At 49.5% G+C, this 17,024-nt stretch overlaps 1 protein-coding gene across 1 annotated transcript in view; it reads right to left on the bottom strand.

Moving 5' to 3' along the window:
- The window catches only part of ADAM19 (ADAM metallopeptidase domain 19), a 181,991-nt gene that overhangs the window by 16,024 nt on the left and 148,943 nt on the right, over positions 1 to 17,024 (bottom strand). Inside the window, exons 16-20 of the mRNA XM_063928395.1 lie at positions 7,904 to 8,105; positions 3,133 to 3,210; positions 2,299 to 2,407; positions 2,070 to 2,220; positions 1,636 to 1,696 (exon numbers count right to left, since the gene is read on the bottom strand). Coding sequence (XP_063784465.1) covers positions 1,636 to 1,696; positions 2,070 to 2,220; positions 2,299 to 2,407; positions 3,133 to 3,210; positions 7,904 to 8,105 — 601 coding nt within the window. The remainder of the gene's footprint in view (positions 1 to 1,635; positions 1,697 to 2,069; positions 2,221 to 2,298; positions 2,408 to 3,132; positions 3,211 to 7,903; positions 8,106 to 17,024) is intronic.

Here is a 17,024-nt window from a genome sequence, read left to right as displayed (position 1 = left end):
TACTGTCTGACTAGTCCAACCTGCATGTCATACTGCTGCTGCCTGACTAGTCCAGCCTGCATGTCATATTGCTGCTGCCTAACTAGTCCAGCCTGCATGTCATACTGCTACTGTCTGACTAGTCCAACCTGCATGTCATACTGCTGCTGCCTAACTAATCCAGCCTGCATGTCATACTGCTGCTGCCTAACTAGTCCAGCCTGCATGTCATACTGCTGCTGCCTAACTAGTCCAGCCTGCATGTCATACTGCTGCTGCCTAACTAGTCCAGCCTGCATGTCATACTGCTGCTGCCTAACTAATCCAGCCTGCATGTCATACTGCTGCTGCCTAACTAGTCCAGCCTGCATGTCATACTGCTACTGCCTGACTAGTCCAGCATGCATGTCATACTGCTACTGTCTGACTAGTCCAGCCTGCATGTCATACTGCTGCTGCCTAACTAATCCAGCCTGCATGTCATACTGCTGCTGCCTAACTAGTCCAGCCTGCATGTCATACTGCTACTGCCTGACTAGTCCAGCATGCATGTCATACTGCTACTGCCTGACTAGTCCAGCATGCATGTCATACTGCTACTGTCTGACTAGTCCAGCCTGCATGTCATACTGCTGCTGCCTAACTAGTCCAGCCTGCATGTCATACTGCTGCTGCCTGACTAGTCCAGCCTGCATGTCATACTGCTGCTGCCTGACTAGTCCAGCCTGCATGTCATACTGCTGCTGCCTGACTAGTCCAGTCTGCATGTCATACTGCTGCTGCCTAACTAGTCCAGCCTGCATGTCATACTACTGCTGCCTAACTAATCCAGTCTGCATGTCATACTGCTGCTGCCTAACTAGTCCAGCCTGCATGTCATACTGCTACTGCCTAACTAGTCCAGCCTGCATGTCATACTGCTGCTGCCTAACTAGTCCAGCCTGCATGTCATACTGCTGCTGCTTGACTAGTCCAACTTACATGTCATACTGCTCCAGCCTGCATGTCATACTGCTGCTGCCTGACTAGTCCAGCCTGCATGTCATACTGCTGCTGCCTAACTAGTCCAGCCTGCATGTCATACTGCTGTTGCCTAACTAATCCAGCCTGCATGTCATACAGCTGCTGCCTAACTAGTCCAGCCTGCATGTCATACTGCTACTGCCTGACTAGTCCAGCTTACATGTCATACTGCTACTGCCTGACTAGTCCAACTTACATGTCATACTGCTCCAGCCTGCATGTCATACTGCTGCTGTCTGACTGGTCCAGTCTGCATGTCATACTGCTGCTGCCTGACTGGTCCAGTCTGCATGTCATACTGCTGCTGCCTGAGCCGTCCAGCCTGCATATCATACTGCTGCTGCCTGAGCGGTCCAGCCTGCATGTCATACTGCTGCTGACTGACCGCTCCAGCATGCATGTCACACTGCTACTGCCTGACTAGTCCAGCCTGCATGTCATACTGCTGCTTCCTGACCGGTCCAGTCTGCATGTCATACTGCTGCTGCCTGACCGCTCTAGCCTGCATGTCACACTGCTATTGCCTGACTAGTCCAGCCTGCATGTCATACTGCTGCTGCCTGCTGTTGGCTGCCCCTGCTGACTGTAGACTTTTTTTTAAAGCAATAACACAAGATGATTCTGGCAACTTACCATCTGTATCTGAGGTTTGGGTCTGGAGGTAGATTCAGCTCTGGGTTTATTACTGCTGTCACTGTGAATGAAGACAAAGTGATTTATATGACTGACACCTAGGCCATCTCTGGAGTGAAGTCACATGACATTCCATTTATAGTTATGTATAGTGAGGTGTCAAATGAAAGCAAGGGGCCAAGACAGAAGTTGGGTTGCAGGCAAATATGGTGCTGTACATTTAGTATAATCATACTGTATAGACACCTCCCCACAGTGCCTGATTCAGAGCTGCATGGACATAAATGCAAATATCACACTGAAAGCTGTGATTCAACACAAATTTAGCACCTTCTACCACTGGGGATCTTAACAGGAAGTGATCCACCATTATTTTCTAAGGCGTTTCATTTATATAAGGTCCAGTACAATACACGTGGTAATACTGCACCTACCTCTTGTGCAGGGAGCCTGCTGCGGGAATGCTGTCTGACTTATAAAGTCTTATTAAGCACCTGTGTTTGTAGAGGTATAAGAACAAAGTCACTGCGATCCCAGCTAGTAATGATACAGGTATAAATATCCAGAGCCACGCTGACTGTGAACCTGCAAGAAAAATCACTTAGTCTTCTTGGTTGTAGCAACGATGACCCAGATACGCTAAAGAGGAAACAGAGGACTCACCATCAGCAGGTACTGGGCCACTGTCTATGCTGCCACCATTGCCTGTCTGGTTACAGTATGGAGGTTTCCAGCCAGGAAAACAGTGACAGTTCTGGTTATTATTGCAAACCTGTAGATTGCATGAAATAAAATGTGATTTAGTAGGTGTGCAGAAGACCCGAGTTCTGCATCATTTGCAGATATTTTACTACGGTCTTTCCAGAAACACAGATATAGAAGTCGACAATATTAAACAGAACGCTGCTAAGTCTGACATGTAAAGACTTATTAATGGAATTCCTGAAGCACAGGTGAAAGTACACCTGATTGCGGAGCGGATCTTGTGTGATTTCGTTCTGGGCATGTTTTGAAATGAGCGTATGTAAGTATACATATACTTTCTTTCCAATGCAGGGTTAAGACTAAAGTAGAAAATGGTGCAAAATGTAAGCATAAGATCTGGTCATCATCACATCAGAGGTGTTGTCCAAGCCAAGTATGTTTGGGGGAGAAACGTTCAGTGCTCCCTCCCACAAACCAGCTTCCTCCCTTCTAAACGTTCCTTCTGCACACCTTTTATTTTATTTAAATAATCTTGTTCTGCAAAACGAAATCTTGGCTTAGCATTTTGCTGCAAACAGAGAACCTGTAAACCAATGCAGCTTCCCAGAGTCGGTGGTGCACCTGCAGATGCCGCCATCTATGCATTATCCCTGATCACAAGAGCAGGTCTGCTGGTTTTGCTCTTCTGTGCTTCATAAATAATATTATATTCTATTTTCAGTAATAAAAACACCTCCCTTACTCCGCATTTCTGTATGTCCCCTAGTATGAGTATCTTATGTTGACTCTCACCCCGTTTCCATGACATTTCTTGGTACACTCATCCACTTGCAGGAACGAGGTGTTTTTGCACTGCCCCTCGAAGCAAAGCTGAAGTAAAATGATATAATCCAATTTATTTCAGCACAACAGGACCAAAGCACATGTTTAGCTTTACAGGCCTAAATTCACATTTAAGCAGGAACACATATTTTAATAAGCAACATAAATGCTACATTGCACACAAAGAAAAAATAGGACTTTGGTTACCTACCGGTAAATCCTTTTCTCGTAGTCCATAGAGGATGCTGGGGACCATATTAGTACCATGGGGTACAAGACGGGTCCACCAGGAGCCATTGGCACTTTAAGAGTTTAACAGTGAGGGCTGGCTCCTTCCTCTATGCCCCTCCTACCAGACCCAGTCTAGAAACTGTGCCCGAAGAGACGACATACTTCAAGAGAAGGAATTACACAGATAGTGACGAGATTCATACCAGCTCACACAACAGGCAAATCCGGCTAACATGCCGGAACAACTCAGCAACAGCTGAAACAGTAAATAACGCAGAACTTACCTAGGAACCAGGCAGTACTGAACTATAAAAACCAATGCAGGAAAATGCAGCGCTGGGTGGGCGCCCAGCATCCTCTACGGATTACGAGAAAAGGATTTATTGGTAGGTAACCTAAATCCTATTTTCTCTTACGTCCTAGAGGATAATGGGGTCCATATTAGTACCATGGGGATATACCAAAGCTCCCAGTACGAGAGGGAGAGCGCGGAGGCTCCTGCAAAACTGCTTGACCAAACTTGAGGTCATCAGAGGCCAAAGTATCGAACTTGTAAAACTTGGCAAACGTGTTCGACCCAGACCAAGTAGCTGCTCAGCAGAGTTGTACAGCCGAGACACCCTGGGCAGCCGCCCAGGAAGAGCCCACTTTACGAGTAGAGTGGGGCTTTACAGATCTTGGACACGGCAAACCTGCCGTGCCACGGCAAACCTGCCCTCACAACATCCAAGGCCTTTGAAGCAATTGAGGAATCAGCAGCCACTGGCACCACAATAGGTTGGTTGATATGGAAAGCCGATACAACCTTAGGTAGGAACTGTGGACGAGTCCTAAGTTCCGCCCTGTCTTCATGGAAGATCAGATAGGGACTTTTACAAGATAAAGCCCCCAATTCCGACACGCATCGTGCAGAAGCCAAGGCCAACAAAGTGACCGCCTTCCATGTGAGAAATTTGATTTCAGCCTCCTGTAGAGGCTCAAACCAATCCGACTGCAGGAACTGCAACACCACATCAAGATCCCAGGGTGCCGTTGGCGCCACAAAGAGAGGCTGGATGTGCAGAACCCCTTTCAAAAAGGTCTGAACCTCAGGGAAGACAGCCAATTGTTCAGAATTGGCCGTACCGAACCAACCGGTGTCGGTACCACGAAAAGGTTTGAATAATAACCTTTGTTCCACTGCTGAGGCGAAACTGGAACAATGACCTCGGACACCACCAATTCTCGGATGGCCTCCAGAAGAATAGTTCTGTCTGCCGGCAGAGCTGGCAAGCCTGACTTGAAGAAACGGTGAGGTGGGAGAGTTTGAAACTCCAGTCTGTAACCCCTGGACACTATATCCACTACCCAGGAGTCCAGGCCAGACGACACCCAGACGTGGCTGAAACACCAGAGTCTCACCCCCACCTGACCTTCCTCCAGGCCTAGTCGTCCACCGTCATGCGGAGGACTTAGGGGTATCAGAAACAGGCTTCTGGTTTTGGGAACCTGCGGGAGCAGGTTTCTTTCCTTTGGCACGACCACCTCTGAAGAAGGTGTTCGAAGGATTGTTCTTTCTAGGCCTCGCGGGCCGAAAGGACTGTGACGTGGCTGGTTGAAAGGGCTTCTTTGTAGCCGGTGTAGCTGAGGGAAGAAAGGAGACTTACCTGCGGTAGCCATGGCAATCCACACATCCAGCGCCTCCCCAAAGAGAGCCTGACCTGTATAGGGTAGGCCCTCCACACTCTTCCTGGATTCCGCGTCCGCAGACCATTGGCGCAACCAGAGACCCCTGCGAGCCGAGACGGACATGGAGGAGATCCCTGTAGCCATGGAACCCAGGTCCCTCATGGAATCTACCAGGAACCCTGCAGAATCCTGAATATTACGTAAAAATAAATCAATGTCACCTCTGTCCAGCGTAGACGATTCCTCCAGCAGAGTGATTGACCACCTAGCAATAGCTTTTGCAATCCAAGCACAGGCTATAGTAGGCCACAATATAGCCCCTGAAGCCGTGTAAATGGATTTTAGCATAGCATCCACCGTTCGATCTGCCGGGTCCTTCAACGCGGTGGATCCCGGGACTGGCATTGAATGGGAGCAGTATTTGGAAGGCATGCTGTTTCTTGTAGTGCCAATGGGAGATCCTGGGGGTGGCTCCCGGGTAAGTTAGCTCTCTGTCTGGATGTGTTTTAGTAATAGACTTTATCATGAGGCCTACTGTGACAAATTACATGGCCCTATGTGGGCACTGCCATTATGTAGTGTTAGGACTGCTGTGAAGTGGCCAGCAGCTAAACATGTGTTTGCAAACATTTGTGACTAATTCTCTGAATTTCTATTACCAGGGATGGTTACAGGTAATTTTTAGTGGGCGGAAGGGAAATTAGGGGTGTGAATTTGCAACCCCCCACCCCCCTTTCTGTCTATCTGTCTGTCTGTTTGTCTGTGACCCCCTCCGCCTATCCAGCACCTGATACATAATAATCTCCAGGAACGATCGAGCAACTGCCAACTTGTTTGTCTGCTTAAGATAAATCCTCTGCAGCACATGAAACAGTGTCCCTAGACATGTTTACACATACACACCAATCACCTCACAAACACACAGGGTACTGGGTAGAGAGAGTTTCCCCCCCAAGAATGGCAGAGAGACACAGAGATTAGAGCCAACCCACACACAGCGCTATTATAGGTATAGGGAGACCACACAGCGCTGACTGTGTCCCTTAATAGGTGACACAGTCTTTACACAGCCTTCCCTCCCTTCTACAACCCCCTGGTACCATACAGATAGCTAGAGGTGCTCTGGAGGGACCTGTTCTTCCACTGGCAGTGAGCTGCAGGTAGGAAAATGGCGCTGAACGCTGCTGGGTCCGCTCTGAGGAGAAGCTCCGCCCCCTTAATGGCGCTGTCTTCGCGCTCTTGTGAGATTATACTGGCCTGAGGATTTTGTGCTGGCTGAGATCCGCAGACCCCGACAGGCTGGATTTGGTTAGTGTAGGGTCAGGTGCTGGCTCAGGGCGCCCCTCACAGCACCACACCACAGTACCGCTGAGCCGTCCAGGAGCGCGGTATACCCTCAAAGCCACCCTCTTCACAGTGATCCCCCGCTTGTAAGGGGGGACAGTGACTCATTCGCCATACTTCAGCTCTGCAAGGGGGTGGCGGATGGCTGTCGGGGTGAGCGTTCCCCTGTGGCGGGGCGCGATCTGTCCCCTCTGGAGCTCAATGTCCAATCAGTGGAGACAGTGGCTCAGACCCTGCAGGGCGGACACTGCTACGTCCCTCAGTCCCTCGATGCAGGCAGGCTGTTGCCAGCAGCCTCCTGTAAAAAAATAAACTCTAAGATAAACTTTTACCAGGAAAGCCCAGGAGAGCTCCCCTAGCTGTGACCGGCTCCTCCGGGCACATTTTCTAAACTGAGTCTGGTAGGAGGGGCATAGAGGGAGGAGCCAGCCCACACTGTTAAACTCTTAAAGTGCCAATGGCTCCTGGTGGACCCGTCTATACCACATGGTACTAATATGGACCCCAGCATCCTCTAGGACGTAAGAGAAACAAGTTCTGGTATGTTTTGTGTGGTGAGGTATGAATATTAAATGTTCCCAGTTGTTTATGTACAGTGGAGGCGGCCATTTTGTGAGCTGAACTAATGTTCATTACCATGCAACCTGACAATTCATTAGATACTAGAAATGGGTTGGGCACGATATGTCGAAATATCTACATGGTCATTTTAGAATGTCGACAAATTATTCCTGGTGGCCCAGTGGCGTTGACTAACCTGCTCCTAATGGCTGCAGCAGCTCCAGCGGGTTCTTCCAGGCCCCAACAGTCATGTGACTGGCACCTCTGGGTCAGACCACTGATCCCCTGGTGTTCTAGTAAATATATTTCCTGTATATTTAACCCTAATCCCTACCCCTAACCCTCTCTCTAGTGCCTAACCCTAACCTTCCCTCTCCACCACAGCCTAACTCCAACCTCCCCCCCGCAGCCTAATCCTAACCCCCCTCCCACAGCCTAACCATAATGTCGACATTTTGAGAATGTCGACACATTTCCAGTTGACATTTTTACAATGTTGACATCATAACTGGCGACATTATGAATGTCAACATTTTAACCACATCCCCTAGTGACATTGCTAGAGCATAAAGCATTAGTTCCTAAACTGACATTGGTACATTCTCATTATTTTTTTATTACTGGTTCAGCTCGCAAAATGGCTGCAGCCCATGTGAGTAGACCACGCTAAGACGGACCTCCCTTACACAATCATGCCCGAGGGCACATAAAAGGGCTGGAAGGCCATATACTTGCAGCTCTAGCATAGTTATCAGTGTGACAACACCCACTTCATAGCTATGCATATACATATATTCTTGTGAATAGATAGGACAAAGCCACTCTCTCAGGTTTGACTGCAATGGAAGCATGGTTCTATGTCTGATCCATAGGAAATGAAAAAGCTCATGTTGTGGGATGTCTGTGTCTCACTAAAGATGTACAGTACGGGTCTGACCTGGTTTCTGCCACATTTAGTACCAGAGAGGACTAGGCCAGGATCCATCATATCTTCCTCTTCTGTGATTCTGTAGACATGAGTTCCCCTGCAGAGCACACGTCTCCCCTGCACGGTGATAGTGGTGTCTATTGCTACAGCGCTGTGCTCTACAGGCTTCAGAGCGGAGCTTAAGCATTGGATCTTCCCACACTTGGCGTGCCTAGGGATACAGCAAAATAAGCTCTATGAACCTAGTGCTGGCTAGGAGTTGTAATTTGCTGCACTTTATTAGACTCCCCCCTCTTCTGATCCAAATATACCTCAATTGACACTGGTAGTTTTGGGAAGCAAAGATGTTCTGAAGAGTTTATTTTACATGGGTTTACCCCTTGTAGCCGAGTCATGTTAACGTCCAACTTAAAATACAGATGCGTCATTATTCGTCCAGCCCCAATATGCTGGGCAGCGCAAGATGTATGGCGTGAGTGAGCCGCCAGGTCCTGTGAAACTCTGCTAACGTTGGGCATCTTTTTTTGCAGAAATTGCGTCTTATACGCAATGCAAGGAGACCAGGACACACAAGGAAACTGTGCTGATTACTTTGATATATGACATTTGTATACTGTGTGTGACTGAGTCTGGAATCTGTATACGCAGAATAGAACATGCATTTGAAAAAAGCTGCGGCTGCTACATTGTAGCACTTCGTGTACAGACTCAGAGACCTCAGCCGCACACAGATATACAAGTGTCATATATCAAATTTTAATCAGCACAGTCCTTGTGCGTCCTAGTCACATTGCATTGTGACTGAGGGGGGTTATTCAGAGATTAGCGCAAATGGCTGCATACGCAGCCAGATCTGCGTTCATCTCCGCACATGCTAGGAGCTGCCCAGCACAGAGATAAGTCCATCCAGCATGTGTTAGGCTGCCTCCTGAATAAGATTGCGGACACCTCAGAACAAAGGTTGACCCTTGTCAGCGCAGTCTTGCTGCCGTCAGCAGACATTTATTTATCGAAGCGGCTGAGTGTGTAGTCACGCAGCTGCACCGAAAATTCCACCATCCCGCCCCTGTTTTCCTGACGCCGCCCCCGCTGCTGTCAATCACATTGTGACCCCCTAATATACATTTTCGACAAAAAAACAAGCAAAAAAAGACACCGGACGCTAGACAATTCTCATGCTACCTGGCGTGCCAAGAGAGGCTGTTTGACATGACTGCAACAAAGATGTATGAGGACACACCCGTATTTCAGAACCTTTTCAAATGCTACATTTTGGGTATGGGAAAATAAGATTTTACTTACCGGTAAATCTATTTCTCGTAGTCCGTAGTGGATGCTGGGGACTCCGTAAGGACCATGGGGAATAGACGGGCTCCGCAGAAGACAGGGCACTTTAAGAAAGAATTAGGATACTGGTGTGCACTGGCTCCTCCCTCTATGTCCCTCCTCCAGACCTCAGTTAAAGAAACTGTGCCCGGAAGAGCTGACAGTACAAGGAAAGGATTTTGGAATCCAGGGTAAGACTCATACCAGCCACACCAATCACACCGTATAACTCGTGATAAACTTACCCAGTTAACAGTATGAACAACAACAGAGCATCAGATAAACCCTGATGCAACCATAACATAACCCTTATGTAAGCAATAACTATATACAAGTATTGCAGAAGAAGTCCGCACTTGTGACGGGCGCCCAGCATCCACTACGGACTACGAGAAATAGATTTACCGGTAAGTAAAATCTTATTTTGTCTAACGTCCTAGTGGATGCTGGGGACTCCGTAAGGACCATGGGGATTATACCAAAGCTCCCAAACGGGTGGAAGAGTGCGGATGACTCTGCAGCACCGAATGAGCAAACACAAGGTCCTCCTCAGCCAGGGTATCAAACTTGTAAAACTTTGCAAAAGTGTTTGAACCCGACCAAGTTGCTGCTCGGCAAAGCTGTAATGCCGAGACCCCTCGGGCAGCCGCCCAAGAAGAGCCCACCTTCCTTGTGGAATGGGCTTTTACTGATTTTGGTAGCGGCAATCCAGCCGCAGAATGAGCCTGCTGAATCGTGTTACAGATCCAGCGAGCAATAGTTTGCTTTGAAGCAGGAGCACCCAGCTTGTTGGGTGCATACAGGATAAACAGTGATTCAGTTTTCCTGACTCTCGCCGTTCTGGCCACATAAACCTTCAAAGCCCTGACCACATCTAGCAACTCGGAATCCTCCAAGTCACGAGTAGCCACAGGCACCACAATAGGTTGGTTCATATGAAAAGATGACACCACTTTTGGCAGAAATTGTGGACGGGTCCGCAATTCTGCCCTGTCTACATGGAAAACCAGATAGGGGCTTTTATGTGACAAAGCCGCTAATTCTGACACACGCCTAGCTGAAGCCAAGGCTAACAGCATGACCACCTTCCACGTGAGAAATTTTAACTCCACGGTTTTAAGTGGCTCAAACCAGTGTGAATTCAGGAAACTCAACACCACGTTAAGATCCCAAGGTGCCACTGGAGGCACAAACGGGGGCTGAATATGCAGCACTCCCTTTACAAACGTCAGAACTTCAGGAAGAGAAGCCAGTTCTTTTTGAAAGAAAATGGATAGGGCCGAAATCTGGACCTTAATGGAACCCAATTTTAGGCCCAAAGTCACTCCCGACTGTAGGAAGTGAAGGAAACGGCCCAGCTGGAATTCCTCTGTAGGGGCATTCCTGGTCTCACACAAAGCAACATATTTTCACCATATACGGTGGTAATGTTTAGCCGTCACGTCCTTCCTAGCCTTTATCAGCGTAGGAATAACCTCATCCGGAATGCCTTTTTCTGCTAGGGACGGCGTTCAACCGCCATGCCGTCAAACGCAGCCGCGGTAAGTCTTGGAACAGACAGGGCCCCTGTTGCAACAGATCCTGTCTTAGAGGCAGAGGCCATGGGTCCTCTGTGAGCACTTCTTGTAGCTCTGGAAACCAAGTCCTTCTTGGACAATCCGGAACAATGAGTATTGTTCTCACTCCTCTTTTTCTTATGATTCTCAGCACCTTGGGTATGAGAGGAAGAGGAGGAAACACATAAACCGACTGGAACACCCACGGTGTCACTAGTGCGTCTACAGCTATCGCCTGAGGGTCTCTTGACCTGGCGCAATACCTCTGTAGCTTTTTGTTGAGGTGGGATGCAATCATGTCCACCTGTGGCAGTTCCCACCGACCTGCAATCTGCGCGAAGATTTCTTGATGAAGTCCCCACTCTCCCGGGTGAAGGTCGTGCCTGCTGAGGAAGTTTGCTTCCCAGTTGTCCACTCCCGGAATGAACACTGCTGACAGTGCTCGTACGTGATTCTCCGCCCACCGAAGAATTCTGGTGGCTTCCGCCATCGCCACCCTGCTCCTTGTGCCGCCTTGGCGGTTTACATGAGCCACTGCGGTGATGTTGTCTGATTGAATCAGTACCGATTGGTTGCGAAGCAGGGTCTCCGCTTGACTTAGGGCATTGTATATGGCCCTTAGTTCCAGGATATTGATGTCAAGGCAAGTCTCCTGACTTGACCACAGACCCTGGAAATTTCTTCCCTGTGTGACTGCCGTCCACCCTCGGAGGCTTGCATCCGTGGTCACCAGGACCCAGTCCTGAATGCCGAATCTGCGGCCCTCGAGAAGGTGAGCACTCTGCAGCCACCACAGAAGAGACGCCCTGGCCCTGGGGGATAGGGTGATCAGCCGATGCATCTGTAGATGCGATCCGGACCACTTGTCCAACAGATCCCATTGAAAGGTCCTCACATGGAACCTGCCGAAGGGAATGGCCTCGTATGACGCCACCATCTTTCCCAGGACTCGTGTGCAGTGATGCACCGACACCTTTTTTGGTTTTAGGAGGTCTCTGACCAGTGTCATGAGTTCCTGAGCTTTCTCCGTCGGGAGAAAAACCTTCTTCTGGTCTGTGTCCAGAATCATGCCCAGGAAGGGCATATCACTGACCTGGTCGGAGGGTGTTGTGGACTCGGGGCTTCTTCCGGTGACCGGGAAGAGGAACCGCTACTGGGTCGCAGTAGAGATGGCCGGATGTAGGTCTTCCTCATACAGTATGAAGACGGTAAGCAGGAAGCACGGAGGAATGCTTGGAGGTCTCCTGGAAAACAAGACTTGTAAAAGTGCTGAGTGCTGAGGTACAGAGGTGCTGGTGATATTGAGGTGCTGAAGGCACAGAGACGCTGAGGTACTGAGGTGCTGAGGCACTGAGGTGCTGGAGGCACAGAGGTGCGTAGAGGCGCTCGGGCGCTGAGGCACGGAGGTGCGTGTTGGCGCTCGGGCGCTTAGAGGCACGGAGGTGCGTGTTGGCGCTCGGGCGCTTGGAGGCACGGAGGTGCTGGGAGGCACAGAGGTGCGTAGAGGCGCTCGGGCGCTTGGAGGCACGGAGGTGCATGATGGCGCTCGGGCGCTTGGAGGCACGGAGGTGCGTGATGGCGCTCGGAGGCACGGAGGTGCGTGATGGCGCTCGGAGGCACGGAGGTGCGTGATGGCGCTCGGAGGCACGGAGGTGCGTGATGGCGCTCGGGCGCTTGGAGGCACAGAGGTGCGTGATGGCGCTCGGGCGCTTGGAGGCACGGAGGTGCGTGATGGCGCTCGGGCGCTTGGAGGCACGGAGGTGCTGGGAGGCACAGAGGTGCGTAGAGGCGCTCGGGCGCTTGGAGGCACGGAGGTGCGTGATGGCGCTCGGGCGCTTGGAGGCACGGAGGTGCGTGATGGCGCTCGGGCGCTTGGAGGCACGGAGGTGCTGGGAGGCACGGAGGTGCTCGGGAACGCTGAGATGCTGGAAACACAGATATGCTTGGAAGCACAGCGGTAACAGGGACAAGGGAGCTCTGGAGATCACGGTTTCTGACAGGCAGAATTGATGATACACAGGTGCCGGATCTCTGCTCGGCGTCTGGCTTTAAACCTCCCGCCTTTGCCTGATTGGCGGAGCGGGCAGATGACGTCAGCCCCGCTCCGCCTACCTAGTCCCAGTCAACATGGCGGAGAGACCCGCCGACCCGACGCCGGACACCCGAGACCGCCGGAGGAGAGAGGCGCCAGGCCATCCAGGACACCCGCAGAGGCAAGCGCGGCCGCCGCTGCCCGCGAGGTGTGACAGTACCCCCTCCTCCAGGAGTGGCCCCTGGACACTTTCCGGGCTTAGTTGGATGTCTGGAATGGAAGATCCGAACCAGTCGGGGAGCCATTACCTCAGTAGCATTGATCCAACTTCTCTCTTCAGGACCATAACCTTTCCACTCTACCAAGTACTGTAGTTTTTTATGAAGATAACGAGAGTCAAGAATAGCTTTGATTTCAAATTCTGTCCCAGCTTCAGACACTATAGTAGTTGGCCTAGGAGACGCTGAGTGGAACCGATTCAGAATGAGTGGGCGGAGGAGAGAGACGTGGAAGGAGTTTGGAATTCGAAGGTGGGAAGGCAACTCCAATTTGCAAACGACTGGGTTTAAGACTTGCAGCACTGAGAAAGGGCCAATGAACCCTGGGGCAAATTTCATAGTAGGTACTTTCAAACGAAGATTGCGGGTAGAGAACCATACCTTGTCACCAACCTTATATTGAGGAGCTGCTCGTCGCTTCCTATCCGCAAAGAATTTATAGCGACCGGAAACTCTCTTAAGATTGGCATGAACTCGACTCCAGATTTGGGTGAAATGTCGGAGAGTTGAAGCTGCAGCAGGAACTTCTTCTGGAGGACAAATGGGCAACTCCGGAACTTGGGGATGAAATCCATAATTAATAAAGAATGGAGACTCACCAGTTGAAGAATGATATAGATGGTTGTGGGCAAACTCAGCCCAAGGCAACAACTCCACCCAGTTATCTTGAGAAGGGGAAAGGTAAACACGGAGAAAAGTCTAGATCCTGATTGACGCGTTCAGTTTGCCCATTAGTCTGTGGATGGTAAGCAGAAGAGAACTTGAGTTTAATTTGTAGAGTCGAACAGAGGGCTCTCCAGAATCTTGCTGTAAACTGTACTCCCCGATCTGAGACTATTTCCAGAGGTAACCCGTGCAGGCGGAAATGCTCCTGGATAAATAACAGGGCCAACTTGGAAGCGGATGGTAATCCGGTCAACGGAACAAAATGTGCCATCTTAGAGAATCGGTCAATGATCACCCAAATGATGTTATGACCCTTAGAGAGAGGTAATTCAGTAACAAAGTCCATCGAGATATGAGTCCAAGGCCTTTTTGGAATGGATAAAGGATGCAACAAACCCGCAGGCGGCAGACGTGGAGTTTTGTGCTGAGCACATTGAGGACACGAATTGACATACTCTTGAACATCTTTTTTCATAGTGTCCCACCAGTATGATCTTCGCAGAAATTCCCACATTTTCTGAACTCCCGGATGACCAGAAAACTTAGAAGTGTGAGCCCACTGCAACAGTTTCGGTCGAAATTTAACTGGTACCGACATTCTTCCAGGAGGAGGGCCCAACCTAGTGGGAGCTGCAGAAATAGAGATGGGACTAAGGATTAATGCCTTCTCCATTGTATTCTCCTCATCCGAAGCCATCACTGAACGGGATAGGGCATCCGCCTTGGTATTAAGAGTTCCAGCCCAATACTTGATAACAAAGGAAAATCTGGCAAAGAAGAGCGCCCATCTTGCCTGACGGGGATTCAAACATTGGGCCGTCTTTAGATACAGTAAATTCTTGTGATCCGTAAAAATTGTAATTAAGTGTTTAGCACCCTCCAGAAGATATCTCCATTCTTCTAATGCAGATTTAATTGCCAGTAGCTCTTTGTCTCCAATGGTGTAATTTAATTCAGCAGGGGAGAACTTGCGAGAATGAAACCCACACGGATGCAACTTCCCATCTGAGGCGTACTGCGAAAGTACAGCACCTATGCCTACCGTGGAAGCATCAACCTCCAGAAAGAATGGTTTTAGGAAATCTGGCTGCTGAAGTACGGGAGCGGATATAAAGGCTGTCTTCAGCTGTTTGAACGCTGCTACTGCTTCAGAAGGCCAATTGCTTGGGTCAGCCCCTTTCTTAGTCAGAGCCGTAATAGGTGCCACGATAGTAGAGAAACCTCTTATAAATTTCCGATAATAATTTGCGAATCCTAGAAATCGTTGCACTGCTTTCAAGGAAAGAGGTTGAGTCCAATCTCGGATGGCCGAGAGTTTCTCCGGATCCATACGCAATTCAGTTCCAGAAATAATGTAGCCCAAAAATGAAATAGAAGGAACCTCAAAGGTGCACTTGGAGATTTTGCCATAAAGATGATTCTCGCGCAACCGAAGGAGTACTTCCTTTACTTGTAGTCGGTGCTCAGAAAGATTCTTTGAAAAAATCAGAATGTCATCCAAATAGACTACTACATTCAGATACAACATGTCCCGAAAGACTTCATTAATGAATCCCTGAAAGACGGCGGGGGCGTTGCTGAGGCCAAATGGCATTACCAGGTACTCGTAATGCCCATCTCTAGTATTGAAAGCCGTCTTCCACTCATCTCCTTGTCGAATACGTATCAGATTGTATGCTCCCCTTAAGTCAAGCTTAGTAAATACTCGAGCTCCATGCACTCTATCGAAAAGCTCTGTGATGAGCGGCAGAGGATACTTGTTCTTAATGGTGACTTCATTTAAACCACGATAGTCAATACATGGTCTCAGGCCTCCATCTTTTTTTTTTACAAAGAAGAAGCCAGCTCCCGCTGGGGAAGTGGAGGGACGGATGAACCCCTTCTGCAAATTCGACTTAATGTACTCTGACATAGCTTGTGTCTCTGGAACCGACAAAGGATAAGTGCGACCTCGGGGCGGCATTTTCCCAGGAATGAGCTCAATAGGACAGTCCCAGGCCCTATGCGGAGGTAATTTATCAGCCGCCTGTTCCGAGAAGACATCTAAAAATTCTCGATAAGCCTCAGGAACTGACTCCACGTCCAACTTGGCCGATGCACGGAGTGGAACGACAGGAGTAAGACAATTCAATTGACAGAATGGACTCCAAGAAATTATTTGTGTCGACCCCCAGTCGACATGAGGGTTGTGAAGCCTGAGCCAGGGAAGACCCAAAACGAGATCATGAGACATCTCCTGAATAACCAGAAACTTCAGTTGTTCTCGATGCAAAGCTCCCACTTGTAGCTGAATTGACTCAGACTGACTCGTAATCAAGGCGTTAGGAATTTGAACACCGTTAATAGCTGTTATCGTAATAGGTCGTTCGACCAACTGTAACTTCAAGCCCAAACTCTGGGCGCAGGGGAGAGAAATAAAATTCCCCGCAGCTCCTGAATCCAAAAGAGCCATAACAGTTTTGACTTCTGTTTCAGTAGACAAAGATACTGAGAGTAAACAGTCCACTTCTGGAGAAGATTGAGAAACCACACCTAGCTTGACTTCCCCGGAACAGGCTAGGACTGCCCGTTTCCCGGGCGAACCTTGCAAGACTTGAGAAAGTGATCCGCGGCTCCACAGTAGAGGCAAAGTCTATTCTCACGCCGACGCTGTCGCTCCTCTGGAGACAGTCGAGACCGATTAATCTGCATGGGTTCGTCTGGAGCTGTCGTAACCGATTGTTTAGACAGAGGAGCCCGGAATCTGCATCGATCAGACCGAGAACGTTCGCCAACTCGTTCCTGCATGCGGAGATCCACTTTCACACAGAGCGAGATCAACTGTTCCAAAGAATCTGGCAAATCTCTTGTAATCAATTCGTCTTTAAGACGGTCGGACAGCCCGTTCCAGAAAGCGGCCCGTAAGGCATCATTATCCCAGCGCAATTCGGAGGCTATGGTCTGAAAATGAATCACATACTGACCCACTGAACGGGAGCCTTGTCGAACTCGGAGAAGATCTGAAGAGGCAGCGGTCGTTCTGCCAGGCTCATCAAAGATCCTGCGGAAAGATGAGATGAAATTGGTGTAGCTGGAAACCAAAGGATCAGATCGCTCCCATAACGGAGACACCCATTCCAGCGCTGAGCCCTCAAGCAAGGAAATAATGTATGCTACTTTGGATCGATCCGTGGGAAAGTTGTGCGCGAGGAGTTCAAACTGTACCTCGCACTGGTTAAGAAAACCACGGCAATTCTTCGGGTTGCCGTTGTAGCGAGAGGGAGTGGGAAGCT

Source organism: Pseudophryne corroboree, chromosome 6 (genome assembly GCF_028390025.1).
Source record: "Pseudophryne corroboree isolate aPseCor3 chromosome 6, aPseCor3.hap2, whole genome shotgun sequence".
NCBI classification, from domain to species: Eukaryota; Metazoa; Chordata; class Amphibia; order Anura; family Myobatrachidae; genus Pseudophryne; species Pseudophryne corroboree.
The sequence above is the reverse complement of the archived record's forward strand: the minus strand, read 5'-3'. Positions and strand labels throughout refer to the sequence as shown.